The following is a 27212-nucleotide window of genomic DNA, read 5'->3' on the forward strand; positions in this document are numbered from 1 at the left end:
GGCCGCCCGCTGCTGGCTGCGCTGCTGCCCGGGAGCGGAGCCCGCCCGCCCGGCCATGGGGCTCGGCCTCTCGCTCTCCCTGCTGGCCCCGGCGCTCTGGGCCCTGCTGCTGCTCTCGGCCTCCGAGGAGACGGTGCCGCGGGTCAGCCTGCACTACGGTGAGTGCGGGGGCGGCCGCGGGGCCCGGCCGGTGTCTCCTGCTGGGAGCGGGCCCCGCGCCCGGCGCCGCTGGCAGGGAACCCGCTGGGGCTGTGGGCAGGGGGTTGTGGCGGGGCCCGCAGGGGGAGGGGCTGTGGGGGTCGTGTGGGGCCGGCAGGAGGGGGGAGGAACGGAGCGGGGGGCGCCCCATAGGAGGTTTCTTGGGGCACTAAAGGCGCTGAGACTTGGGGGCCTGGGCCGGGGCAGAGATCGCTGCCGACAGGTCCCCGCGGTGTGTGCCATGCCCATCAGCGGCACGAGGGCAAGACCGTGCACCCTGCCCTAGCCAGTGCTTCGTGGGCTCGCCAAGGGCAGAGACTCTCGCACCAGCTGCCGCCCATGTGTTGTCACAAATGTGCCCGTTTGCATGAATGATGCCTCTCCGTAGCGCCTTCCACCCGCAGGTACTTCGCAAACATCTGGCCCCAGGGATGTGTGTTCCCCCGCAATGGAGGGGAAGCAGAAGCCCAGAGGTGGGCAGGGACTCCCCAGAGCTCCCACAGGGAGCCAGTAGCAGAACCAGGACTGGGAGCCGGGACTCCTGGGTCTCGGCTCTGGAGCCTGGGTAGGCGTACGCTCACGTCTGCGCAGGAGGCTGCTGCCCGGCCGCGTCGCGCTGTGCCAGTCAGGGCGGCGGGATGGGACCTGCTGCCTGCCTGCAGCTGAGGCCTAAATGAGCAGAGCTGGGAGCTCCAGGTGTGCGTGGGGGGAGGGCTGTCTCTGGCCTCAAAGACCCCATTGACTGCACCGTGTGGCCCAGGCCCAGAGCACTGGGAAGGAGGATGGGCTGGGCTGGGACATGGGGATTCGTGTGGAATTGCTCCCAGTGGTGGGAACGTGGGAGCCAGGGAGATCAGAGAAACGCCTTCCCCACCCTGTGGTGTGTGATGTACCAGTCTGGTCTGGCCCAGGGCCCTAGGCCTGGCTCCTCTGGAGTGGCTGGGCTGGCAGTGGGATTGGGCTGAGGCTGCTTTTGTGGCTGTCCGCTCTGCCCCTTAGTCCTGTGCTAGCAGCAGTGCCCTTCGGGCCCTCGTCCTGCCAGGCTGCGGAGTGTCCCTGGGAGGCTCAGCACAGGAGACGGGCGCCTGCTGAGGGATCTGCCCCTGCCCCGGTGGCAGCATACAGAGCATCATGCCAGTCGCACCCACCTCTCTGGCTCCCGTGCGTGGGCCTGGGTTACAGCAGCTTTTGGGAGAGGCTCCTGACTGCTGCTTCTAGGCCCCTCCACTGGCTCCAGGGGCAGGGGATGTGAGGGCAGAGAACAGCTTGGTTAGGGCCTGTGCACACTGGCTGGCCCCATTCTCTGGGCTGGGTTGTGGGAGCTGCAGGGTTGCAGCCCATGTGTCCTGCTGGTGGCCGATTCTCGGGGCCCAGCTCACCCCCTGCCAGCCTTCATTGGCCACAGCAGGAAAGTTATACGCTGTAGAGACAGACCTGACCGCTGATCCCACTTGCCTGGGTCCTGCCTCCCCCTGTGGCCAGTACCTGTTGCACATGGGGAGGTGATGCTGTCAGGGGGGGATCCCTCCTCACCCTGCTGCCCTGGGCTGGGCCTGCAGCTTGAGAGTTCTCTGTGGACTGCGAGTGTTGCTCCAGGATGTACAGTTCTCTGGGACGTTCTAACCTGCCCTGCACTTGACTCTGAGCTGAGCATGGGGACTCTTCCCTCAGTGTGGGACTGAGCGGAGTCTCAGGGGATGTCTTCCCTGCACAGTTCCCCACAGGGAGGGAGGTGTCCGGGCTCTGACGTTGCCCTGAGGAGTACAGGGCTGAGCCCCTGTTGGTGCTCCAGAGAGGGAGGAATTAGGAGGTGAGGTGGTTGGGGTAGATCAGCTGGAGGGCTTGGGGGCTGGGTGGCTGCACAGTGACATATTTGAACTTCCCCCGTGAGGGGGCCTTCAGGGACTCCTCTGTGTAGTTTGGGCCCAGATGTCGGCGGGTTGACCCCCACTCCTGAGCTGGATAGGATTGTCCTGTCTGGTGTTTGTTGCTGATCTTAGAAAGCGCCTTTCCCCTGCGCTGAACTCCCTGTCGGGCTGGGAACCCGGGGCCACCCAGGGACAGTGACTAGCCCAGCTTCCCCAGCCAGGCTGGGGAGAACCTGAGAGAGCGGAGGGGGCCTGGGCTTGTGAAGGGCCTGCTTGTCCCCCCGCAGGGCTGCTTGTGCTGGGGCCAGAGCCACGGTGATGTGCGTAGCACTTGCCAGCGTCCCTGTGACCTCCCCCAGGGGCCAGTGGGATGGTGCTCGGTTCTGTAACTCCGTGGTGCAATCCTGCAGCCTACGTTCTCCCTGGTGTTGAAATGCCTTGTCACACCTCTGCTAGGTGCTGAGTCTGCAAAACACCAGCGCCCTGCCTACTCCGCAAGCCAGAGCATGCCTCCGAATGGTTCCTGCGTGGCAGCGTGCCAGCAGAGGGGGTGCAGCCTGGGCAGGCACGGTACATGCTGGCCCGTGCAGTAGGGCCAGGCAGTGGGTGTAAGTGGTGGACACAGCGAAGGAAGGGGGAAGCAAGGAAAGAGCCGCTCGCAGGCAGTCAGAGCTGGGGGAGCTCCCCTGTCAGGCGGGTGAAGAGGCAGAGCTGTCCCCAGCTAGGGGGTTCCAGGTAGCAGACGCTGCAGAGCAGGCTTCTGCACCCAGCATGGGGGGGCTGCCTGAAAGCCCCCAGGCCAGGCTGGAGAAGCGGGGGTGGGGGAAAGGCAGGGTCTGTGTGTTTGGCTGGAGCAGGTCCAGGGAGGGGTGAATAGAGAGGGTAGCTTTGAACTGGGTCCTGGAATGGTGGGGGAGGGGAGGTGCTGGCACTTCCCTGCACATGAGAAAGCAGGTCGCTGGGGAGGGAAGGGGTTTGCTTTCCGCTCCGCTGGGTCCCATCCTGCCTTGTTGCTGGGAGCAGAGTCTCCTCCCTAGTGCGTCCTTGCCAGGGCAGGCCATTAGTGTCTGGGCCAGGGTGTTGCACAGGGATCCCGTCCTATGGGCAAGGCTCTGGCACATCTCTCCTCTGTATATCATGCCCCTGCTCTCAGGCTGCGCTCTGGTGTGTCTGCCCTGGAATTGGCCTGCCAGGGCTAGGGGGAGCAGCCTGGTGGTCTGTCCTGTGTGCTGATCTCTCGGGACCCTGCGTGGTTCATGCTGCGGGCCCTGGCAGAGCTCAGCCCTGCTGGAGTTGAGGAGGGGCCAGTGCCCTGCCCTGCTCCCAGCTGCTGGGTGAGGTTGGAGCACAGGAAGCATGTTTGCCCAGTGATCAGGGACTAGCCTAGGGCTTGGGCAGCCTGGGTTCCAATCTGTGCTCTGGGATCGGTCCCGGCACTGCAGGGATAACAGCACTGCCCACCCCAGCAGGACTTGCGACAGTAGAACTGTTACCGATTGCAGGATGCTCAGGGCTGTGGTGATGGGGGCGGGTGAACAGCCAGAGCAAGGCACTGGGGACCTGCTGCAGGAGAGCACGGCAGGGACCCATGTGCATGGGGATGCTCCCTGCCACCCAGCGGGGTCAGACTCTGCAGCCTTTGTTCCCAGTAATGCCCCAGCCTGCCATCTTGGTTTCTCTCCTGCTCTGCTGCGACCAGACCAGCAACCCATTGGTGCTCGCAGGGACTGCCCTGCCCAGCGCTGCCCTGGGGAAGTGCTGGTGGGGGGCACTCCCCACGGGTCCTCCCTGGCAGCTCAGACTGGACGCCATTTGCTCTGGCAGGGTGAATGCAGCAAGTTCTTACTGGCCATGTGCTATCTGGGGCTTGGTGCTCAGGGGCAGGTGCAGTGTCTGTTGTACATGGTAGCATTGAGATGCCGTGATCAGGATCGGGCCTGTGGTGCTGGGTGGGACAGCTAGAGCTCTGTGTATGCCCCATCCTGCCTGTGATGTGCCAGGTCAGTTCTCTGGCTTGTGCTGGGCTCAGCCCTGCCTCCAATCCCTGCCCCAGGTGGACCCATCCCAGCCTCACGTGCCCACACTGGTTTATGGGCCCTGTCTCTGTACAGCTCCACTCCAGTCTGTGGGCGTGGGGAGGCTGCTCAGATGGATAGCACAGAGCCTGGCCCCTGCAGGCTCCCGCCCCGAGAGGGGGCAGCCTGGCCCCTCACCCCAGAAGAGCAGGGGGCTGCCCTGTGCACCATGCCAGCGGGGAAGAGGGTCCATCCTGAGCGCAGCCCACTGGAGTGTGCGGGCGGGGCAGGGCAGGACGAGTTGCTCTCATTCACCTCCAGCAGGTTTGCCTGGAAGCAGCAGGTCCTGTCCCAACACATCCTGTTGGCTGCAGCGCAGGCTCCATGCCAGGCTGCTCCAGGAAGAGCTGCCTCCATGGCCAGGGCAGGAATACCTGCCCCTCCCACTATGGGCCTGGCTGGGGCAGGCTCAGAGGTTGTACTTGGGGCCCTGTGCTGCTCGAGTGCACCATCCCCTGCTCTGCTCCCAGCCGGCTCAGGGCATCTTGTCTAGGGGGCCCCGAGTAGCATCGGGACTTCCCTGAAAGCCTGGCAGCTGTTGGGCACGGGGACAGCAGAGGCAGGACCCCTGGAGGTGGGCTGGGATCCAGGTCTGTGCCTGGCTCCTGCGTGGGCCTCAGAGCTCCCTGTCTCTCCTGCTAGCACAGAGAGGGCCCTGCCTGGGTGCTGCAACGGAGCAGCTGCTCCTGGGGCCCTTCATGTTAAGTGCCCAAAGGAGCCTGGCTGTGGGCAGGGCTGGCTGGGAGGCGGGGGTCCTTCTGCACACAGTCACTGCTAGCTGGCCCAGTCTGTTCCTTGTGGCTGCTGGGAGCTTGGGTCCACAGCAATTGTGGCTCGTTCCTTCCCAGGCAGGTAGAGTCATAATGATAGGACTGACCTGGGCGGGTCATTGTCCCCTTCCCCCAGCTCCCAGACAGATGGGACAGGGTCACTAACCCTCCCGGTGCACAGAGGGGAACCGAGGCACAGAGACACAGGAAGGCAGCGGCAGAGCCAGGAAAGGAACCCAGGAGACCTGATCACCAGTTCCCCCTGCTTTGGTTGCCAGCCAGCGGGCAGGTGCCCCCAGCAAAGGGGTCCAGCAGGGAGCTGCAGGCAGGCAGCCATCGCTCTCCCAGCCCTGCAGGCTCATGCCAGCTGATTTTGTCCTGCCTGGGTGGCTAGACCCCTGTGAGGGGGATCTGGGATGGGAACTTGCAGGAGGAGTTGTCATCAGTAGCCTTGTGCTGAGCGGGGAGACAGCCAGGCCCCTCCCCCTGCAGTGCAGGGCAAGGTTGAGAGCTGCTGCCCTGGGCAGGTAGGAGGCTGGGGCTGTGAGTCAGAGGGCTTCTTGCTGGGAAAAGGAAGCACTTCCTGGGCCGGTTTCCTGCTCACTCACAGGGCAGGTAACTGCAGCTGCTCGGCAGTGAGTCAGCCCTGCAGGAGCCCAGAGTCCCATCCTGAAGTGCCCTTTGGGAGCAGCCTCCTGGCAGGGGGCAGAGTCTGGGCTCCAGCCAGCACTTCCGTTCCATGCCCCGTTCTGTCTGCTCTCGGCTTCCCCCCTGGAATCTCCCAGGCCTCTGCCCAAAAGAGACATTGCCTGCGGTGAAAGAGCAAGAACCCCACTCTGCCTGTTCTCCGAACCCGTCCATGCTGCTCCCTCCTGCAGTGCTGTCCACTGGGACAGGAGGCTGGTGTGCCTGGGAGTTCTGGACAGATGGGCTCTGAGCATCAGGAGTGCAGGGTTGGAGTCCGAGTGCATGGCCTGAGGTCTTCCCCCACCTCCAGCAGTGTGCGGTGGGGGCAGATCAGGGCTGAGGGCAGCAGTGGGCCAGACAAGCTCCTCAAGGCTTCTCTCTTTCATGGTGAAATCCCCCTAGGTCCTGCAAGGTCTGTGTACTGTGGTGTCACGGAGTCCCCGGGAGATGCTCTGGAACTGCTCCCTACGAAGCCAGTCAGGACTCTGGGGAAGTCTCCTCTCTAGGAGCAGCCTGTCTCCAGGACACACAGCTCACCCAGCTTCCCCCTTCCTCGGTCTGACCTCAGAGCATTCAGCCTCCTCTGCCCCTCCATGCGCTTCCCACAGCGAGTCCGCCCAGGCGGGGTCCTGGGGAAGCCAGAGGGTCCTGCCCCCCAACTCTGCAGTCAGACGTGACTCTCAGCCAGCCAGTAAAACAGAAGATTTATTAGACGACAGGAACATGGTCTGACACAGAGCTTGTAGGTGCAGAGAACAGGACCCCTCAGCCAGGTCCATTTTGGGGGGCAGTGAGCCAGACAACCCCGTCTGTACTTCACTCCATGTCCCCAGCCAGCCCCAAACTGAAACTCTCTCCAGCCCCTCCTCCTCTGGGCTTTGTCCCTTTCCCGGGCCAGGAGGTCACCTGATTCCTTTGTTCTCCAACCCTTTAGCTCTCACCTTGCAGGGGGGAAGGGCCCAGGCCATCAGTTGCCAGGAAACAGGGTGTCGGCCATACTCTGTGTCCAGACCCCTGCACACACCTGCCCTCTAGAGCTCTGCAACAATCATACACCCTTACCCCACCACCTAGATCCTTAAGAACTGCATGGGGGAAACTGAGGAACCCCCACACTATTCAGAGGAAACATTAAGAACAGTCCCGCTTCGTCACATCTCTCCCCCCTTCGAGACCGAACTGAGCGGGGTCACTTTAGCCGATAACCTGGGGCAATTTGAAGCCACCAACGTTCCCATGGATGCCCCAGCATCTCTCTCGTTCCTTGGTGGGAGTTACACCAGCCCCTTCCAGTTTCATGCACTCCCTTAGGTCGGGGGTGGTCGATAGCACTTGCACATCGCATGCGGGAAGGTTTATGCGGCCCGTGCCCTTTTGCCACCCCAAAACCCCTGGGGGTCAAACTGGGATCGAGTCTTCTCCCAGCGCTCCAGTCTGGAGGGCTGCAATTTGTGCTTTCTTGGTTAAGAGCCCCATCTTGACCTGGGCCACATACTGTTCGCTTACAGAACTAGTATGGAGACAGTCCTTTCTCAACAACCTTGTCTCCCCAACAAGCTGGCCAAACACAGCCACTTGGTTATAGGACTGTTTAACTTCCTTAACAGCTTTCACCCCATCTGAGACCTTCTCAAAGCTATTCACACTGGATCCTTCAACAGGAAAGTCAGTGGATCCATTCACAACAGAAAATTTCTGGCTGTTAGGAACTGAAACTCTCTTGATTAAGTTTCAGAGTAGCAGCCGTGTTAGACTGTATTCGCAAAAAGAAAAGGAGTACTTGAGGCACCTTAGGGATGCATCCAATGAAGTGAGCTGTAGCTCACGAAAGCTTATGCTCAAATAAATTTGTTAGTCTCTAAGGTGCCACAAGTCCTCCTGTTCTTTTCTTGATTAAATCACTTTCACACCCTTCAGTTGCAGTAAACTGCTTGCAAAAACTCCATGAGGATTCCTTTCCCTAGGGCTTTTCTATGCAACAATTCACCCTTGACAGAAATTCTGCCCTTACCCTCTTCACCTAGGGCTTGCTCTAGAGAAACATTTTCCTGAACAACAACAGACTCTTTCTGGGTCTCACTTACATCCAGAATCACCTCTGGCCCATCCGGCAGATTCCTCCCAATCCCCTTTGAGGCAAACTTACAGACTTCCTAGATAAAAGGTCAGAAGCATTCTCCTTCCCTTTGCCACACACAAGTTCAGGAATCTTTTCCTTCTTGCTACAGGTTTCCACACCCTCAGTAGGTAACACAATCAAATCACCTTTCTGCTCTCCTTGTGCCCTGGCTGGGATCTCACTCTGATTAGACACAGTTGCTACACCCTTTCCCAACCACACACTAGCAACAGGCAAAATACAAGCACCAGGATTGTCTGGTCTCTGGGATTTTGCGTAGACACTAACTGGATGCAACCTAGGTACAATGCCATTCTCCGTAGCAGACACAAACTTAGGACCATTCCTTTCTTGGGCTTTAGCTGAATCCAGAACAAACTCTGAGACAACTGCACTATTCTCAGCCATCACAGGCTGAAAGGCCCCTTCTGTCTGCTCCACAGACAAAGAGCCGGACACACTTTCTCCTTTCCCAGACACACAGCTTGGGATCTCTTTCCCCTGGTCCCAGCACACAAGGCTGGTCACAGACAACTGCTTGGAGACCAAGGTAGCTCCCTCCATAGGCAAGTCAATACCCCTGACAGACACAGGCACATTTCCTTCACTAAAAGAAAAGGAGGACTTGTGGCACCTTAGAGACTAACCAATTTATTTGAGCATAAGCTTTCGTGAGCTACAGCTCACTTCACTGTCACAATTCTCCACCCAGCTAACAGGTAAGGTCCAGGGACACTCATCTTCCACTCTCCTTGCCTTCCCACCCTGCTGACTAGACAAAGTCATCAGCTCACAAGGCTGCCTAGGCTCATCCAGACTTTCCTTACCAAGCACCTTGCCACTCCCAACAGATCCCCTGTCCTGCCTGTGTCTCCCCCTACTCAGCTGTGGTCTCCTCCCCGCTGCCAGACAGGTCATCTGCATTTTCACGGACCATTTCCCTCTCCGCTGATTGGTTCCCTGGATTCAAATTCAAACCCTTTGCCATTACAGGAGCAAGGTCTGTATCCTGAACCAAAGAGACACAGTCACTCCCCAGCAGGGTCTCACAGCTGATATCTTGGAGAACCCCAAAGACCAGCCAGACCCACCCCTCCTGGGTCTGCACAGGGATCTGGGCCATAGGCAGGGTGAGGGGCTTCATCCCTGGGACCCTCACCCAGCTCACACAGCCCCTCAGTATCTGAGGCTGCACCACCCAGGGCCTGACAACAGTTCTCTCTGTCCCAGGATCTCGCCACCCCAGGAATGTCTCCCCATTGACCATCACCTTCCGCTCCCACTAGAGGTCCGAGGGGCCTGACCCCAGGAAACTCCACACAGACATATAGGTTGGGGTCAGGAGTGGGAGCCTGTCCACCTCCCCACCCATCTGGCTGACGGAGTCTATGGCCTTGGGACCCAGCAAGGGAGCTAGACACCGGGGCTTTTCGGCAGGGTCTCCCTGGTTCAAATCGCCAGCCTGCTCAAAGGCAGTGAGGTGGGCATCCACATCCCCCCCCCCCGTCCTTAACCAGGGGCAGCAGTTTAGTCTCGAGGTTCCCTGCGGAACTGACCCCCTGGGGTCCCCACTCACCCCTGGGAGGTCCCCTAACCCTCTCCGCTCCACCACCCCCAGTTCATGCGTCTGCTGCTTCTGCAGCTCTTTCTTGGGCTCTCGCTGTCTCCCACAGTCCTCTTGTTCTCTCGGACTCAGCTCCAATCCCGTCCGTCTCCGATCCCCCGATGGGGAACCCGATCGTGAAGACCCCCGTCAGGTCGGGGACAGGAATCTTGGTGATGCCTGGATACTACTCCAGCTGCTCCCAGATCCTGCTATAGCCCCATTTGGGGTCAGGAATCTGTTCCTTAGAGCGGTCATCCTCCTCCAGCTGCACGGTTAACTGTGCTTTGGTGAACTTTCCAATGCTCAACCCTTTCTTTCTGCACAGGGTTACAATGTCCTTCTTAAGGAGACGGTGACAGGCCATCACTCCGCTCTTCCCAAGTTGTTGTGGACTCACAGGCCTGTGTGCTGTCAGCTCCCCACGGTTTCCAGGGAGAACCCCTAGTGTGCCAGCCCTTCTCGAGGTCACCTCCTCTTTGCCAGTGTCGAGCTGCAGACACCTCCGCCCCTTGGACTGCTCGCTGCAATCCCCAGGGGAACCCTTTTACTGCAAAAGTCCTTCTCTTTCCCAGGGCCAAGCCACAGGCTCCTCCGCCCCTGAGACTGCTCACTACAGTCCCCAGGGGGACCCCATTACTGCACAGTCCTTCTCGTTGGTCACACACTCCCAGGGGTTAACCGCCACCCGAAACCGCTCCTCTCTGAGCCTTCAGCACGCCTGGTCCTCGTCAATCCCCCTTCGTTTTACTGCTCCCCAGTCACTTACTGCAGGAAGTGCCATCCACGGCGTGCAGTACATCCCACCGCTGCCACCAGTTGTCACGGAGACCCTGGGCGATGCTCTGGAATTGCTCCCTATGAAGCCAGTCAGGACTCTGGGGAAGTCTCCTTTCTGTGAACAGACTGTCTTCAGGGGACACAGCTCACACAGCTTCCACCTTCCTGGGTCTGAGCTCGGAGCATTCAGCATCCTCTGCCCCTCTGTGCGCTTCTCACAGCGAGTCCACCCAGGCGGGCTCCTGGGGAAGCCAGAGGGTCCTGCACCCCAACTTTACAATCAGATGTGACTCTCAGCCAGCCAGTCAAACAGAAGGTTTATTAGATGACAGGAACATGGTCTAACACAGAGCTTGTAGGTGCAGAGAACAGGACCCCTCAGCCAGGTGCATTTTGGGGGGCAGTGAGCCAGACAACCACGTCTGCACTTCACTCCATGTCTCCAGCCAGCCCCAAACTGAAACTTTCTCCAGCCCCTCCTCCTCTGGGCTCTGTCCCTTTCCCGGGCCAGGAGGTCACCTGATTCCTTTGTTCTCCAACCCTTTAGCTCTCACCTTGCAGGGGGGAAGGGCCCAGACCATCAGTTGCCAGGAAACAGGGTGTCGGCCATTCTCTGTGTCCAAACCCCTGCACACACCTGCTCTTTAGGGCTCTGCAAGGATCATACACCCTTACCCCACCCCCTAGATACTTAAGAACTGCCTAGGGGAAACTGAGGCACCCCCACAATATTCAGAGGAAATATTAAGAACAGTCCCACTTCATCACATGTGGGGCTGATGTGGGCCTTGTGCAGTGGGTGCCTTTCACCGTGGGGGGAGCAGGGGTACTGCCTGCATGGGACGGGCCCTGTGGGAGCAGGTACTGGGGGTCCACGGTATGCAAGGGGCGATTGGTTCCTGTCAGTGAGGCCCTAGGGAACGTGGAACGCTGCCCAGGAAGCCGTGCTCACCCCATGGGCATTGCATTTACTGTGGCACCGGCTGCTTCTCACAGGGCAGCAGAATATTGTACGGGTGCTCTACAACCAGAGCATGGCACAGGGTGTCTCTGGGCCTGGCACTCCTCTCCCACCAGCTTGGCTCCGCGGTGCTGCTCCTGATTCACCCCAGAACCGGACCGGGGCTGGGGGGGGCCTGGACCCAGAATTTGTAAAGTTATTTTTCTCCCCACTGAGTTAGTGGCCAGTGATTGAGTCACTTTGGCTTCTGCTTCTGTCGGGAGATTTCTCCCCTCTGCTGTGAATTGTCAGCCTGGCCTGGCTGGGCATTGCCAGCTGGGGCACAGGGTTGGCTGTGGGACAGCTCTGGGGCTGATGCAGGCAGTTAACTGCAGGGCGGGGTGAGCCCATGGCTTTCCCCCGGCGCTCTGCTGCCTGGCTGCGCACGGTGCTCCGCACATCACTGGCTGCCAGGGAGTCTGTGTCGGGCCCCCAGGGGAGCGGGGTCCCCAGCAGTCTGCTGAGCTGTGTCCTCGCTGCTGCCCTGCAGCTGCACCCGGGCGCCGAGTCCCGCTGGGCTCCCTCCTTGCCGGGCGTCGCTCCGCCTCACCCACCCTGGGCAGCCCGTCAGCCTGCAGCAGCGTGCATGGCTGGGACCCGGGGCCGGGGGCTGGAGCCTTCGCAGTTCTGTGGAGGAAACAGACTCCAGCCCCTGAGCCGGGGGCTCTGCGGGGCGGGGGATCGACTCCTGGGCAGGGGGCAGCCCCCACCAGGCACTGCTCCATGCGGCTAGGCAGGCCGGAGCGAGTTGCAACCTGGGCCTGGCCATTCCCCGTCTCTGAGGCGGGCAGAGCAGACCCGCTGTGAATCTCAGCACAGCACTTTGTGTGGTTTGAGTGCCCAGCCTGTCCCCGGATCCTGGCAGTCAGCTGGGGGGTTGGGGGTAGTGGGCTGGGAATTGTTCACGCCTGGCTAGGCGCTGGGGGGGGGGTAGGTTAGTGAGCCGGGAATTGTTCACGCCTGGCTGGGCACTGGGGGGGGGGCGGTTAGTGAGCTGGGAATTGTTCACGCCTGGCTGGGCACTGGGGTTGGGTGGGGGTTAGTGAGCTGGGAATTGTTCACGCCTGGCTGGGCACTGCGGGGGGGGTTAGTGAGCTGGGAATTGTTCACGCCTGGCTGGGCACTGCGGGGGGGGTTAGTGAGCTGGGAATTGTTCACGCCTGGCTGGGCACTGGGCGCTCTCCGGCCGTGCTGGGCGACATAAGGAGGTCTCACGGCGGCAGATAGAGAGAGCCCTTGGGCCGCCCAGAGCTGTGTGGGGCATTCAGAGGGCGGCAGGATGGGTGGGGGTGCAGAGGGCCGGCAGGTTGGCGGCTGTGTCAGTGCAGAGGCAGGAAGTGGGTGTGGCATTGTGTTGCCGAGGGGTGGTGGGTCGGTGGCTGGCGAGGGGGCACGGTGCAGTGACACAGCTCTGTCTGTGTCAGGGCAGGGGGGCTTGTAGGGGCTCTGATAACTGGCTGCTGGGTGAGGCAGGGTCGGGGGCTATTTAGGGGGTGTCCCTTGGGAGGGGAGGGGTGATGCCAGCGTACTGGGCTGAGCGCTGCCCTTGGATGGCTTCACCGTGTGGGGGATGGTCTGGCTGGCCCATGGTGCTGCAAGCCCTGGGCAGAGGCTCCCCAGGCTTGGCACGGGGGTCATTGTTGGGGCACTGGGGCTGGGCCCTGCAGGGGGCGCCGGGAGCTTCCCTGCGACAGCACCCAAGAGGCGAGGCCCGAGGACAGAGCCGTAGCACGCGGGCGACGCGGCCTGCCTGGTCCCCTGAGGGCTGCTGGGTCTAGGAGTCGTGGCCTGGGAGGGGGAGGCAGAGGGAGCTGTGCCCGGCGCCATGCTGCGTGGGCGGTGGGTCATGGGGCAGGTGCCCTGGTAGCCCCAGAGCAGCACCTGCCTGCTCCCTGCTGCTGACCCTGTGCCAGGCCCCCTTGCTCCTACCCACCCACCCCACTCACTGTGGGAGGCTGGGGCAGCGAAAACGGCTGCTGGCAAGATGGAGCAGGGACATGGGGGGAAAGTCTCCCCCCTTCCACTCCACTGCCTCAGATTCCCTCCTCACAGCACTGCCCCCAGCTCCTCCCTGCTGCCGCAGGCACAGCTGCTCAGGGGCACCCCCTCCTCAGGAGGGGGCGGAGGGGTGCTGGGGAGGCCAACAGGGGTCAGGGCAGATGGTGAGAGCCCGGGCTGAAGCTCTGTGAGGAGTCCCCCAGCCTTCCCTGTGCACTGTCCCTGTTGTCCCAGAGCCGGAACCCCTCACACCGACGTGGCCTTGGGCACCGCCACCCTGGCTGGCACATGCCCTGCCCAGGAACCTGCCTCTGCTTGACCCAGGGGCTTGGCCCAGACTCTCCCCTGAGCCCTTCCCAGGCAGGGACTCACGGCAGGGGATTGCTGGGGCACTGGGACGTCTCAGCTCATGGCAGAAAGGCTGAGCCGGTGCAGGGCCCCATTGGCGCAAAACCCTGGCTCTGGTTCCGCTTCTTGCAGCAGGCCTGGGTTCTCAGGGAGGGCTGTTTATTTCCAAAGCCCACAGCCCCTCAGGGCACTCAGTCGGCGCGGCGCCTGGCTACACAGGTGTCCCGGCATTGCACTGATCCTGCTGACAATCCACGCCCCACCCCTCGACGGGCTCCAGGGCAGACAAGGGAGGAGGAAGAGACCTGTCACCCCCCACCCACATGGCCACAGCACCGCTTTCAGCTGCGCATCTAGAGCGGGAGAAGTCAAAGTTGGCTCTCCCTGGAGCCAGGCAGTCTCCTGGTCCCATGATCCATATGGGGAGCACATGTGGTTGCTGCTTCTCCCCGGGGCATGCAACACCCTGGATCTGGCAGCCAGCTCGGGCCGGGTCAATCCCACGTCCTCTCCAGATCCCCAGCTGGGCAGTCTAAATGGAGACCATCAGCTTTGCCTGAACCCCTGGGCCTGGAGTCCACTCGAGCAGTGGGGCTTGGTGCAGGGAGTGGATAGCTGTGATATGGGGCCAGGTGGCCCCCAAGTCCAGAAGTGCAGCAGGAGCAGCTACCCTTGTATTCCGCCAAGGCAGTAGATCAGTGGGCCCAAATGGCCGGGCTCTGGCTGCCAGGTCTGGTTCTCTGTAGGGAATGGAGTTAGGGGGCTGGGTCCTACCCCCCGCCCCCACCCCATGGGTTGCCACTGGACGGGCGCTCATAGGGGAGGAGGTTTCAATATGAAGAGCCGCTCTCCCCTGTCTGCAGGTGGGTTGGGGCCCGCGGCTATGGCTAGGAATCCAGGCTGCCACAAATCTCCCAGGAGAATCCAGCACAGACCCAGGAGGGGCTGCCAGGTGCAGCCCCAGACTTCCCACACACACTGACTTCCCTGGCCAAGGCCTGTGGAACTGGGCCCCAGGCTGGTGACTGATGAGCCAGCCATGCAGCTCCTGGGGGTCATGCTCTCCAGGCACCCCAGGTCTCTGCCAGGTTGAAGGGCCTGCTTGGCAGCCAGGAGGTGGGTTTGAATTAATCGTCACAAGGCAAAGGAAGCCCCCGGAGCGTGCCCTGGGGGCAACACATGGCAGAGACCAGCAGGCCAGGAACCACCAGAAAACACAAGGCAGTGACCTCTGGGGTGCCCCCCAGGCTCAACTGTGTGGCTTGGTGTGACGAAGTGGGACTGTTCTTAATGCTTCCTCTGAATAGTGTGGGGGTGCCTCAGTTTCCCCTAGGCAGTTCTTAAGTATCTAGGGGGTGGGGTAAGGGTGTATGATCATTGCAGAGCCCTAGAGGGCAGGTGTGTGCAGGGGTCTGGACACAGAGAATGGCCGATACCCTGTTTCCTGGCAACTGATGGCCTGGCCCTTCCCCCCTCCAAGGTGAGAGCTAAAGGGCTGGAGAACAAAGGAATCCGGTGACCTCCTGGCCCTGGGAAAGGGACAAAGCCCAGAGGAGGAGGGGCTGGAGGAGGAGTGAGTTGGGGAGGAGGAGTGAAGTGCAGACGTGGTTGTCTGGCTCGCTGCCCCCCAAAATGGACCCGGCTGAGGGGTCCTGTTCTCTGCACCTACAAGCTCTGTGTTAGACCAATGTTTCTGTCGTCTAATAAACCTTCTGTTTTACTGGCTGGCTGAGAGTCACGTCTGATTGTAAAGTTGGGGTGCAGGACCCTCTGGCTTCCCCAGGAGCTGCACCTGGGCGGACTGGCTGTGGGAAGCGCACGGAGGGGCAGAGGAGGCTGAATACTCCGAGGTCAGACCCAGGAAGGGGGAAGCCGGGTGAGCTGTGTGTCCTGCAGACAGGCTGCTCCCAGAGAGGAGACTGCCCCAGAGTCCTGCCTGGCTTCATAGGGAGCATTGCCCAGGGACCCCGTGACACTTGGTATTACAGCCCAGGAGGGGAAAAAACTCAGTCAAACGGGAAACCAAGGCAAGGGGGTCTCCTTCCACCCAGAGGTCCTGTTACGGATCCACAGGTCCAGTGCTCTGGAACAGGCCTGGGAGACCCCCTCAGGGAGCCAGCCCCCCGGCATCAGCATGTGCAGCAGCTCTCAGCGGGCGGTGGAGAAGCCTGGGGTAGCACAGAGAACAGAGTTACAGCCTGGTCCCTCTTGGGCTGCCCTGAGTCCCAGTTCAGGAGACTCCAGCTTCCAGCAGGCCCCTGCCTGGCCCCTCTCGGTCCTTGTTCTTGTTCCCAGGCGAACCTGGCTGGCTTCCTGCGGAGGGGGGAGAGGTGTGTGTGCGTGGGCCATCCATGATCATTAGGTGCTAGGTACCAAATGTGCGGGCAATTGGAGTGGCCGTTACCCCAGACAGGTTTCAGAGTAACAGCCGTGTTAGTCTGTATTCGCAAAAAGAAAAGGAGGACTTGCTGCACTTGATAATGTCTTCTGCAGTTTCCACAGTATGCATCCGATGAAGTGAGCTGTAGCTCACGAAAGCTTGTGCTCAAATAAATTGGTTAGTCTCTAAGGTGCCACAAGTCCTCCTTTTCTTTTTGCCCCAGACAGCTAGATCAGTCACACCTGGCTCTCTGCAGAGAGTGAACAACCTGTTCTGGCCAGCTAGTTGATGCAGCATATAGAGGATACTGAGGCACACACAATGTTCATACAGAATATTACAGAAAAGTCCCATTCTGTCAAAGGCCCTAGCCAGCTTCTTGTCACGAAATTGCCACAGGGTCCTTGTGAGCCCTCAGGGGCTCCAAGAACTGGGGGGAACCCAGGGCTGGGCTAGCAGGGGCTGCAGGTTGGGAATGATGGGCACCAGCAGAGTTTGTAGGATAAGTCCACATTTCGCGAGCACTAACGTACCCCTGCCGTTTGTACCAGGAGGGAGGACCCACCCCTGCTGGGGGAGCAGTGGGCAGTGCCAGTGTGCGGATTCTGGAGAGCTGGGGGCTGCCCAGTGCCACAGCTGGGGATCAGGCTGTGCCTTGGGGGTGCTGGGATGCCCGGGGGTGGGTCTGGCTCTCTGCCCCAGGCTCTAAGCATGGAGCCCTGGAGGCACTGATGGGCGTGTTGCTGGCTTTCCCCAGGCTCCTCCGAGAGACCCGTTTGGTGGTTTGAGAAGGACGGAGTCACCAACTACACAACCCTGCTGCTGAGCCCGGACGGGGCAACCTTGTATGTGGGGGCGCGCGAGTTCCTCTTCGCCCTCAACACCAGCCACTTCCAGCCTGGCCCGCAGCACCAGCTCGTAAGTCGCCTGGCCCGGCCCACGCGCGCAAGGCAGCTGCCGGGAGAGGGGTCCACAGTTGCAGGGGTGACTGGACAGCAGCGAGGGCGGAAGGAGCCCACTGGCTGGCCCACGTAAGGGCGGGCAGGGGCAAGCACTGGGGATGGGCTTGGCGCAGGCCCCCGTGAGATTCCTTCCCCGGCGCTCCCAGCTTCTCTCCCGAGCCCTGCAAGTGGCTGCCTGTTCTGGGAGCCGGCAGGACAGCAAGCTGGGGCTCATAATTCAGCACAAAGCCAGGCCCTCTCGGAGGAGCAGGGTGCTGGCTTTCATGCATCCCACGCCCTGCTGGCTCACCGGGCCTGGGCGGAGCAGGGTGTTTCCTTGTCGCTTCTGGGCTTGGAGCCTCGGGGGTGGCAGCTGCTCCCTTGGCCAGTCAGCGTTTTCCAGCGTGGCCGGCAGTGGGATGCCCCGTGGCAGCTGTGGGCCTGTGGCCAGGGGAAGGGCCATGCCGGCTGCTAGCGGGGGGCACTACCAGGGAGGGCTCTCCTGACAACCATCCCCCTCGCCCACAGCTGCCCTGGAGCGCGGACAAGGAGAGGAAGAAGCAGTGTGCGTTCAAGGGCAAGGACCCCCAGGTAAGTGCTGCCCAGGCCGTCAGTGCACTGCCCCCCAGCTCCCCAGCCTGAGCCCTCTGGGGAACAGCGCACTGCCAGCCTACCCGTGCCAAGAGACCATGGGGATTGGACAGCAGCCCCAGGACTGGGGAGACGGGCCCATTGCTGGGGAGAGGCCTTGAACTGAACGTGCTCAGTGGGGCAATGAAAGTCAGAATGGTGCCTGCAGCCAGCCCTTGTCATAGCGCTGCCTGGATGCAGGCCCCTAGGGGGTGCTGTGGGGCAGAGGCTCAGCGGGGGCTCTCTTCCCCGGCAGTCAGTGTTGGTCCCAGGGCAGCGCTAGGGGGTGCTGTGCTGTGGGGTGGGGGTGGGGACAGCAGGAGGCGCTCTCCAGGCAGTGTTGGCCCATTGCCCGAGGGTGGTGCTAGGGACTCTGTGGTGCAGAGTGGGGGCAGCAGGGGGTGCTCTCCCCTGGCAGCCAGTGCTGGCCCCGCTGCCCCAGGGTGGCACTAGGGGGCACTGTGCTGCTGGTGGTGCTGTCTCTTGGGGAAGAGGTGAAACTGAGGCCCGGGCTCCTGGCCTGTCCCATGGGGGCCGGTGCTCATCGGCCCTGGCCGCTCCGTCCGCGTCCCGAGATCCCGCTGGGCTCCCGGGGAGCCGGGGCTGCTCTTCCCTGCGGGGCCTGGAAGCCGGGTGCAGCAGGGCTGCGGGGGCTGACTCCTGTGGGCTGGCGGGGGCTGTGTCTGGGGAGGAGCGAGCCCCGGGGCGGGGTAGACTGAGCAGGTGCCTCTCGCCTTCCCTGCAGAGGGACTGTCACAACTACATCAAGATCCTGCTGCAGCTGAACAGCACCCACCTATACGCCTGCGGGACCGGCGCCTTCAGCCCCGTGTGCACCTACCTCGTGAGTGCTGCGGAGGGCGCCCTGCTCCGCGGGGCCTCTCTGTGCAAGCTCTGCCCGCCCCCCCCCCAGCTCCGCTGCCCCACTCCGCCCCAGGGAGCACTGGCTTGCGGGGCTCTCCCTGCGCCCGTGGCTGGGCTGTGAGGCAGCACAAGTCCCTGTCGCTCCAGGGACAGCGCTCGCTATTCCCCCTCCCGCCCCGTGCCGGGCGACGCTCTGCTGCCTGAGGGAAGAGCTGAGCCAGCCTCAGGCGAGGAGCAGAGTTAGGGGTCAGCATGTGGGCCCCAGAACCGATCCCTCCCCAGCATCCCTCCTGCACCCAGTTCTCCTTGGCGGGACTCCAGGCCCAGCTCTGAGCCTGGCAGGGCTGTGGCGAGGGTCCTGGGGTGTGATGGGGCAGCCGGAGGGACTTGGACGGACTCAGTAACCTGGCCAGTGACACCCTGGGGGCATGAGGAAAGGGCAGGAGACACCCCACCTCCCTTCCCCTGGCTCCTGCCCTGCCCACGCCCCTGCCGGGCTCTTCCCGCTCAGAGCATCCTCTCCTCTGCAGAACGTGCAGAACTTCAGCCAGGCGAGGGAGCTGCTGGAGGATGGGAAAGGCCGCTGCCCCTTCGACCCTGAATACAAATCCACGGCCATCATGGTCGGTAAGGAGGGGCTGGTACCTCCCCTGGGGTGGGGATAGGGGTGGGGGGAACGGCTGTGCACCCCGTGGCCCGGACCGTGGGTGAGGAATAGCCAGCTGATGTGGAGATGGAGCCAGTGGGGTGATGCTGGCCCCCTGGCGGAGGGACGCATGGTGCCCACGCCCACAGCTGCCAGGCCGGGCCATAGGAGGTGCCTAGGCTCCTGGCTGATGCTGCTCTCTGTCCCCTCCTGGCCGGATCGGCACGCGCCTTCGGCTGGACGGCAGCTGCGGGATAGACCTGGCACAAAGCCGGCCCACACAGGAGCAGCCACCTGGCGCAGCTGCCCCGAATGAGGGGAGATGGCAGCTGGATCTGCTCTGGACCCAGTGCCAGCAGCGGGGAGGGAGGAACTGGTCCCTCCTTATGCCCGTGGGTCTGTCTTTCCCTGGCAGATGGTGAGCTCTACGCTGGGACCGTCAGCGACTTCCAGGGCAAGGAGCCGACCATCTATCGGAGCCAGGAGAGCCGCATCTCCCTCAAGACCGAGAACTCCCTCCACTGGCTGCATGGTGCGGGGCTGCTGGGGCAGGGCGGGGCCTGATCCCAGGCACACCCGGTCAGGGGGGAGCAACAGGCAGCCCAGACAAGCTCCAGGAGCACGAGGAGGTGTCAGCCAGGCCTGGCAGGGGTGGGGTGGGCTTAGGCTGCTGGTTCCGGTCAGACTTTGCCTCTCACCTTGGGCTGCCCTCCTGTCCCCTCTCCTAGGCGAAGCAGGGCTGGCCTGAGTCACTGCTTGGCTGGGAGCCCCCCAAGGCAAGCTCGGTTTCATTCCTTCCCGTCGCTGCCACGCTCCTCCCCAGAGGAGGCTGTGTCTCAGCCGCAGCAACCAATTGCCCAGACTCCGGGATGCTTTGGGATCCCGGGGGGCTGGCACTGAGGGCTCTGTATTTGGGATGCAGACCCAGCCTTCGTAGGCTCAGCCTACCTGCGGGAGAGCCTGCCGCCTGGCAACTCTGAGGGGGACGATGACAAGGTGTACTTCTTCTTCAGCGAGACTGGCAAGGAGTTTGACTTCTTCGAGAACACCATCGTGTCGCGGATTGCCCGCGTGTGCAAGGTGAGCCGCATAGTGTCCTCGGGGGGCGGGGGTCGCGCGTACCTGCTGGGAAGGGCAGCCGTGGCGAGCATGCCAGGGAGGGTGCATGGTGGGGGTTTGTCACATGTGCAAACTGATGCGTGTAGTCACACCTGTGCACCGGGAGGCTCTGCGTGTCACTGCTGGCCCCACCCAGCGTGCGTGTGACTGGGCCCGCAGCACCACCTGCTGCCCACACAGCTTGCCTGCTTCTCCAGGCTCCGCTCTTCCGATGCAACCGCCCCTCCCTGCTGCGCTGGGGGGCCGGGCAGCGCAGGGTGACGCCCACTCTCTCCTTGGCAGGGGGACCTGGGCGGGGAGCGGGTGCTGCAGCGGAGGTGGACCACGTTCCTCAAGGCCCAGCTCCTGTGCTCGCGGCCCGACGACGGGTTCCCCTTCAATGTGCTGCAGGACATGTTCGTGCTCACGCCGGATGAGCAGCGCTGGAGGGACACGGTCTTCTATGGCGTCTTCACCTCCCAGTGGTGAGCGCGGGCGAGGCACAGGGTCCTGCAGCTGGCTCCAGCTAGAGCCGCTCGGACCCAGACCAGGGCGTCTCCCTGGGGCACTGCCAGCAAAGGGGTTATTCTGGGTTAGCAGAGGGGAGCAGGGAATGGGACATGGGGCCTTTCCCCGCTAGGGGGCGCTGTCTCTGATCTGGGCCCAGGGTGGGGATGACTGGCTCAGGGGGGCGGGGAATGGGGCACGGGGCCTTTCCCCGCTAGGGGGCGCTGTCTCTGATCTGGGCCCGGGGTAGGGGACTGGCTGGTTCAGGGGGGGCGGGGAATGGGGCATGGGGCCTTTCCCCGCTGGGGGCGCTGTCTCTGATCTGGGCCCAGGGTGGGGGACTGGCTGGCTCAGGGGGGCAGGGAATGGGGCACGGGGCCTTTTCCCACTAGGGGGCGCTGGCTGCAGCTGCTGACAGCTCTTCCCCTCCTGTTGTGTGTCCCAGCTGTTTGCCTGGTCCAGGTGCTGTGGGGAGCTGTGTGTCAGGTGGATTGTGCCCAGCTCACCCTGCAGGGGCTGAGCTGTCTGCTGGGGCTATGCAGGGGCCGGGTGTCTCTGGGCGGTTCCAGGACCCTTTTTAGCTGCTGATTTCCCCCCTGGTGCCAGGAACAAAGGGGGCCCGGGCAGCTCGGCCGTATGTGCCTTTGCCATGCGCGACGTGCAGAAGGCCTTCGGTGGGCTCTACAAGGAGGTGAACCGCGAGACGCAGCAGTGGTACACGGACACCAGCCATCCGCCAGAGCCCCGGCCCGGAGCGGTATGACCCCCTCTCCCAGCACAGCGGGCAGGACTTGCCCCAAACCTGCCTGCTCCTCGGGGCACTGGACTCTCCAGCCTGGTCACACCGGCACAGCCCGAGCCAATCCATACTGCCACCTTCCAGCGCCTCCCAGCCCCTGGGCGTCTTCCTTGAGCTCCTTCCCAGGTTGTTAGCAGGGGCTGCTGCAGCTCCAGGGGGCCAGGAGAGGCTGGTGGGAAAGGCGCCAGCACTCAGCCCCTGTGTGTGGGCGCCTGCCCTCACTAATGCCGCCAGCCAGCTGTGCGCTCTTCCTGCTGGGGGCTGTGCGCCGGGACTGCAGGCCGTGGGTCTGTCCCGGTGCTGCAGGGCTGTGCTGTCCGTGTGTCTAGCTCTCTTCCTCTCCGCCCTGCCAGTGCATCACCAGCCGCACGCGGCACATGAAAATCAACTCGTCTCTCCAGATGCCGGACCGCGTGCTGAATTTCATCAAGGACCATTTCCTGATGGACGGCGCCATCCGGAGCCAGCCGCTCCTGCTGCAGGGCCGTGTGCACTACCAGCAGATCTGCGTGCAGCGCGTGCGGGGCCTGCACCACACCTACGACGTCCTCTTCCTGGGCACAGGTGGGTCTCCCTGGGGAGCTGGTGGGGGCCAGCCGGGCAGGGTGTTCCCAGCCTGGGTGGCTCGACTCAGTGCCCCCCGCTTTGTGCGTTGCAGACGACGGGCGACTGCACAAGGCCGTGAGCGTGAACCAGAAAGTGCACATCATCGAGGAGATCCGCCTTTTCCACGCCGGCCACCCCGTCCACAAGCTGCTGCTGGACCAGAGCCAGGCAAGGCAGCGAGCATGATGGGAAACTCCTGCATCCTCACCCTGCCCTCCCTCAGCAGGCAATGGCAGGGGGCTGGGGGCACGTGCCTCAGGGCGAGCGGGATGGGGGAGCAGGAGCCGCTCCCATACACAGCCTTGGAGCTGCCTTCTGCATGGCGCTCTGCCCAGCCGTCCTCCCTGTTCCTGCTGCCCTTAGGCTGGGCACACCCAGAGGGGCCAAGTGCTCTCGGTCAGCCTGTGGGGCAAACTGAGGAGCCAGGGCCAAGCCTGAGCTCACTTCTCCTCATTGCCGAATGGCTCCCAGCATGGCTGGCTCTAGCTTCCTCCCTCCCTCGGTAGGGTTTCCTGCACTGAACCAGGCTCGTCAGGGAAAACCAATGCCCCCGTCCCCTGCGGGGAGCCAGGTGACAGGGTCTGCTCTGCAGGTACTGCCCAGCATCAGGAACTCAGGGAAACTCTGTCCCCCCGGTTTGGCTTTAGCAACAGAAACTCACAACCAGAGCATGGCTCGGCTCAGCCCTTCTGGCCCCGCTGGGCTGCTCCAGGACTCCTCTGGCCTGCTCAGCATGTATCCTAGAGCCTCTCTCCCCAGAGCAGTGCTCCGCCCCATACCCTGCAGGGGTAACGCCAGTCAGCAGAGCCCACTTAGCCTTTTCCTGCCTGCTGACGGGGCGGGGATCTCAGACACAGACGACGGGTAAACGTGGGTTTCGTGAATGGCACCTGCCACATAGATCCCATCCGGTGACGCCTCCTCGGTGACACACGCAGGTGCGCGCTCAGGCACACGCCCTCAGCGTGGAGCTGGCTCACTCTGCTCTCTCCTGCACAGGGCCTGCTTTACGCTGCCTCTTACTCCGCTGTGGCCCAGGTGCCCGTCTCCAACTGCAGCCTGTACAGGAGCTGTGGGGAATGCGTCCTGTCCCGGGACCCCTACTGCGCTTGGAGCGGGGACACCTGCCGCAGCGTCGCCCAGTACCACCTGCAGCTGTCGCTGCACCCCCGGTAAGTGCCGGACTCCTGGGCTCGGCCAGCCCCGCCCCAGCCCCGCTCGGTCACCCTTCAGCCCAGCCACTCTCAGCCCAGCCGCCCCCACCTTCACCCCTCTCAGCTCTGCCCTCCCCCGCAGCTTGGCCCTGCCTCCTCTGCCCTGCTCCTCGCCCCCTCCCTGCACAGGCTGCACTGACTGCGAGTCTCTCCCTGCAGACCCTGGGCCCAGGATATCGAAGACGCTGACACAGAGAGGCTCTGCCAAGCAGCCAACGTGTCCCTGCCCATCCCCCCCCTTCTCCAATCCCCAGGTAAGGAGGCCTTGGGACAGGACCCGCTGGGGTGGGGTGTGCAAGCCTGCTGTGGGGCGGGGGGGCTCTGGGACCTCTGCACAAGGATCCAAGAGGATCCCCCATTTGTCCATTCTAGCTGCCATTTCCCTCCGAAGGGCGGGTGGCGTCAGTGCCAGGCCTGGCCAGGTGGGGGTGCTCTCGGAGCACATGGCTGCCGCCCCGCTCCCAGAGTGAGAACACACCCCTCGCGTGCATGTGGACCCTGCCGCAACCCAGAGCTGGGTCCCCAGTGGCCACCCCCATTCCCCGGGGAGCCAGGAGAGCCCCCCCATCCCATGTGAGATTGGGCCGTTGCCGGCCATTCCCACAGCCCAGGGGTGGCCCGGGCCTGGCATGGGCACTGGGAGGGCGGCTGGCTGGAGCGGTTCCTGACCCGCCTGTGTGGCGTACTCCGCAGCAGAGGGACCGCAGTGTCAGCAGATCCAGCTCCTGCCCAACGCGGTCAGGCCCCTGCCGTGCCGGCTTCTGTCCAACTTGGCCTCACGGCTGTGGATGCACAATGGGACCCAGATCAACTCCTCCTACCTGGTGCTGCCGGATGGAGCCCTCATCCTGGTGGGCAGCCTGGAGCGGCTGGGCACCTACGAGTGCTGGTCGCTGGAGGAGGGCTTCCAGAAGCTGATGGTGAGCTACTGCGTGGGTGTGGAGGAGCTGTCCCCGGCGCTGCACGGGCCCCCGGACGCCGTGGGCAGGCGCCTGCCCGGCCAGGACGCCATGGAGACCATCAGCACCTCCCGCAGCACCTCTGCCGTGGGCAGCGTCTCCTCCCGGCAGGACGGCAAGAGCTACTGGCCCGAGTTCCTGGTCATGTGCGCGCTGTTCGGGGCAGCGCTGCTGCTGCTCGCACTCTTCGTGCTCTGCCGGCACCGGGACAGCATGAAGGCCTTCCTCAAGCCAGGCGAGTGCCCCGGCGGGGGCCACAGGAAGGTGGGGCTGCCCGTCGAGAGCCTGCCCCTCAACGGCAGCAGCCTGCCCAGCACGGCACCCGACCACAAGGGCTACCAGGCCCTGACTGACAGCTACATCAGCACCCTCCCGCACGCGCCCCCGGGCGCCGGCTCGGCCTTCTCCCACTCAGAGAAGAGGCCTCTCAGCGTCCGCGAGAGCTTTGTGGAGGTCTCTCCAGCCTGCCAGAGACCCCGGGTGCGGCTGGGCTCTGAAATTCGGGACTCTGTGGTGTGACCAGGCTGGGGGCATGAGCTGAGCCCGTGAGCCGCACCAGCCCCGGCTGCGCTGAGCCCTCCAGAGACCTGTGCCATCAGGGTTGCCCCACCTCACCCTGCAGCCACCGACCCCGGCTGTAACAGTGACCTGCAAACTGCCCAGCACAATGTAGCACATTCTCCAGCGGGGTTCTCGGGGCGGCAGAGCCCCTCCGTGTATCTGGGAGGCACTCACGCTCCCTGGCAGCCCTTGCCCCAGCCCTGCCACCCGTGGGACAGCTCTGGCAGCCACGGGCCGTTGCCTGGTGCAGGAGCAGGGCGTTCCAGGAAGGCCCAGGAGCTCTGGTGCTGGGAGAGGTGCAGTGGGGACCTGCGCGCCTTAGTGGGGTGGACCTGGCCATGTGGGGCACGTCTAACACTGACACGTGTGAGCAAGTGACAGGGACCTGCTGCTGCCTGCATGTGGAGCCCGTTCTGTGGCCAGGCAGGAGAGTTCATCTGTGTCTCATCCCCCTCGTTCCCCATCCTGCTGTGACGTCCTGAGCCCTGTGCAGACATTCACCTGGCGCCTGCCGGGAGCAGGGTCTGGGGCATGTTCTGTGCGTTTGGGCTTTGGGTTGTTTTTACGATGTGACAATGTGAACTGAGCGTCCAAGCCACAGCTCCCTGGCGCCGTTATGGGAGTGCTGTCACCGTACCGGCTCACGGCGTTCGCGGAGGTTCTTGCACAGAAATGAGTTGTTGTTGTCTGTCTTTTTTATATAAAGTCCCCATGTGGTCTCGGTGAGCGGTGAGTGCGCTGTCCCTGGGGCGTGACAGGGCTGTGAGCAGAGATGGGCCTGCGAGAGAGACCTGCTCAGCGCTTCCCAGCAGAAGCCCCTGCTCAGTGAATTGTAACACTGCCAGGTTATAACCGCTCTGGCTGAAATGCCCCGTGCTGGAGGGCTGCCTCAGCCTGAACACTTTGGGGAAGATTCAGCCCTTTGAGAGACCAGGGTGTCACGGAGTCCCCGGGCGATGCTCTGGAACTGCTCCCTACGAAGCCAGTCAGGACTCTGGGGAAGTCTCCTCTCGGGGAACAGCCTGTCTGCAGGACACACAGCTCACCCAGCTTCCCCCTTCCTCGGTCTGACCTCAGAGCATTCAGCCTCCTCTGCCCCTCCATGCGCTTCCCACAGCGAGTCCGCCCAGGCGGGGCTCCTGGGGAAGCCAGAGGGTCCTGCACCCCAACTTTGCAGTCAGACGTGACTCTCAGTGAGCCAGTAAAACAGAGGTTTATTAGACGACAGGAACATGGTCTAACACAGAGCTTGCAGGTGCAGAGAACAGGACCCCTCAGCTGGGTCCATTTTGGGGGGCAGTGAGCCAGACAACCATGTCTGCCCTTCACTCCATGTCCCAGCCAGCCCCAAACTGAAACTCCCTCCAGCCCCTCCTCCTCTGGGCTTTGTTCCTTTCCCGGGCCAGGAGGTCACCGGATTCCTTTGTTCTCCAACCCTTTAGCTCTCACCTTGCAGGGGGGAAGGGCCCAGGCCATCAGTTGCCAGGAAACAGGGTGTCGGCCATTCTCTGTGTCCAGACTCCTGCACACACATGCCCTCCAGGGCTCTGCAATGATCATACACCCTTACCGCACCCCCTAGATACTTAAGAACTTCATAGGGGAAACTGAGGCACCCCCACACTATTCAGAGGAAACATTAAGAACAGTCCCACTTCGTCACACAGGGCCAATCCATGGTAACATTTCTTGTAACCACTTCATTGAACAGCACTGAAGCTTGCAGGCTGTGAAGTGGGGGGGAATTGTGGGGGGGGGAATCCCCCTGCTGCTGCCAGCTGCCTTTTACTGTTCCCACGAAAACTTGGCCAGGGTGTAAGGCTGGAACATTCTTAGCAGGGCCGTGTTCAGTAGCCTGATGAGAGCTTGGCAGCTCCATTCTCTGAAGATTGGTGTGCAGGGAGTGTACTCCAGCACCCCACGGCTCCTACTGCAGGCCAGCCCCACAGCGCGACTGAGCGGGCTCCAGCCCAGAGCGGAGGGACTTTCTCTGCCGGTGCTCCTCTCGGGTGCTGGCCTTCAGACCGGAGAGCAGAGAGACAGTTTGCTGTGCTCCTGGCAGCGAGCGGAAGGGCTTGACCCACGGGGGTGAGGACTGGGGCAGGCTGGGAGCGACAGGAGCCACCAGGGTGTGGAGGGGGATGGGGCAGAAGGGTGTGTAGCCGCTCGACCACACTCTTGTCCTGAACCTGGAACTGCATGCGGTGTTCCTGAGTCTCACCAGTGCTCGGCTCTCAGCAAACAGCTGGGAAACACACTGGCAGAGGTGGTCTCTTCTCCCCAGCAGCTAGTCCACAGAGAGAACCGCCTCCCTCCCAGGGAGTTGTCCGTGCTCAGGGGCTCCCAGGCGGAGCTGAGAACCTGCTCCTCCCAAGCTGCAAGTGCTCCTGTGCCAAGCCAGAGTGCGGGGGGCTGTGCCCGGGGCGTGCGGCTCTCGGTGATCAGGGCAGGAGCTGATTTTAAATGAGGTCTCATGAGACAGTAGGGCTGACGTACGGGCCACTGGCCCCAGGAGGCCAGCCAGCCTTGGCTGACCTATAAGGCCGTGGTAATGAAAAGCC

General features: G+C 62.7%; 1 protein-coding gene across 2 annotated transcripts; it reads left to right on the forward strand.

Annotated features, from left to right (window-relative positions):
* SEMA4B (semaphorin 4B) lies at positions 1-25823 on the forward strand. 2 transcript variants are annotated; one of them, XM_074966697.1, is made up of 14 exons: positions 1-158; positions 16584-16744; positions 17296-17358; positions 18143-18241; positions 18792-18888; positions 19323-19439; positions 19830-19987; positions 20309-20490; positions 21119-21269; positions 21713-21875; positions 21970-22085; positions 22917-23089; positions 23291-23385; positions 23825-25823. In XM_074966697.1, the coding sequence occupies exons 1-14, from the start codon at positions 56-58 to the stop codon at positions 24607-24609; spliced, it is 2463 nt and encodes an 820-aa protein (XP_074822798.1). In that variant the 5' UTR covers positions 1-55; the 3' UTR covers positions 24610-25823. The 2 variants fall into 2 exon arrangements, with proteins under 2 accessions (XP_074822798.1, XP_074822797.1); XM_074966696.1 differs by having other exon boundaries at positions 2-158; positions 21665-21875; positions 23825-25818.
* The last annotated feature ends 1389 nt before the right edge of the window (positions 25824-27212 follow it).

The sequence above is a fragment of the Natator depressus genome, chromosome 10 (genome assembly GCF_965152275.1).
Source record: "Natator depressus isolate rNatDep1 chromosome 10, rNatDep2.hap1, whole genome shotgun sequence".
Taxonomy (NCBI): Eukaryota; Metazoa; Chordata; order Testudines; family Cheloniidae; genus Natator; species Natator depressus.

Excerpts from the sequence above, each read along its gene's own strand:
- SEMA4B (XM_074966696.1), top strand. The coding sequence starts at position 56 with ATGGGGCTCGGCCTCTCGCTCTCCCTGCTGGCCCCGGCGCTCTGGGCC. Across the intron at positions 17,359-18,142 it reads TCAAGGGCAAGGACCCCCAG|AGGGACTGTCACAACTACAT; the intron begins GTAAGTGCTGCC and ends CCTTCCCTGCAG. Across the intron at positions 18,242-18,791 it reads GCCCCGTGTGCACCTACCTC|AACGTGCAGAACTTCAGCCA; the intron begins GTGAGTGCTGCG and ends TCTCCTCTGCAG.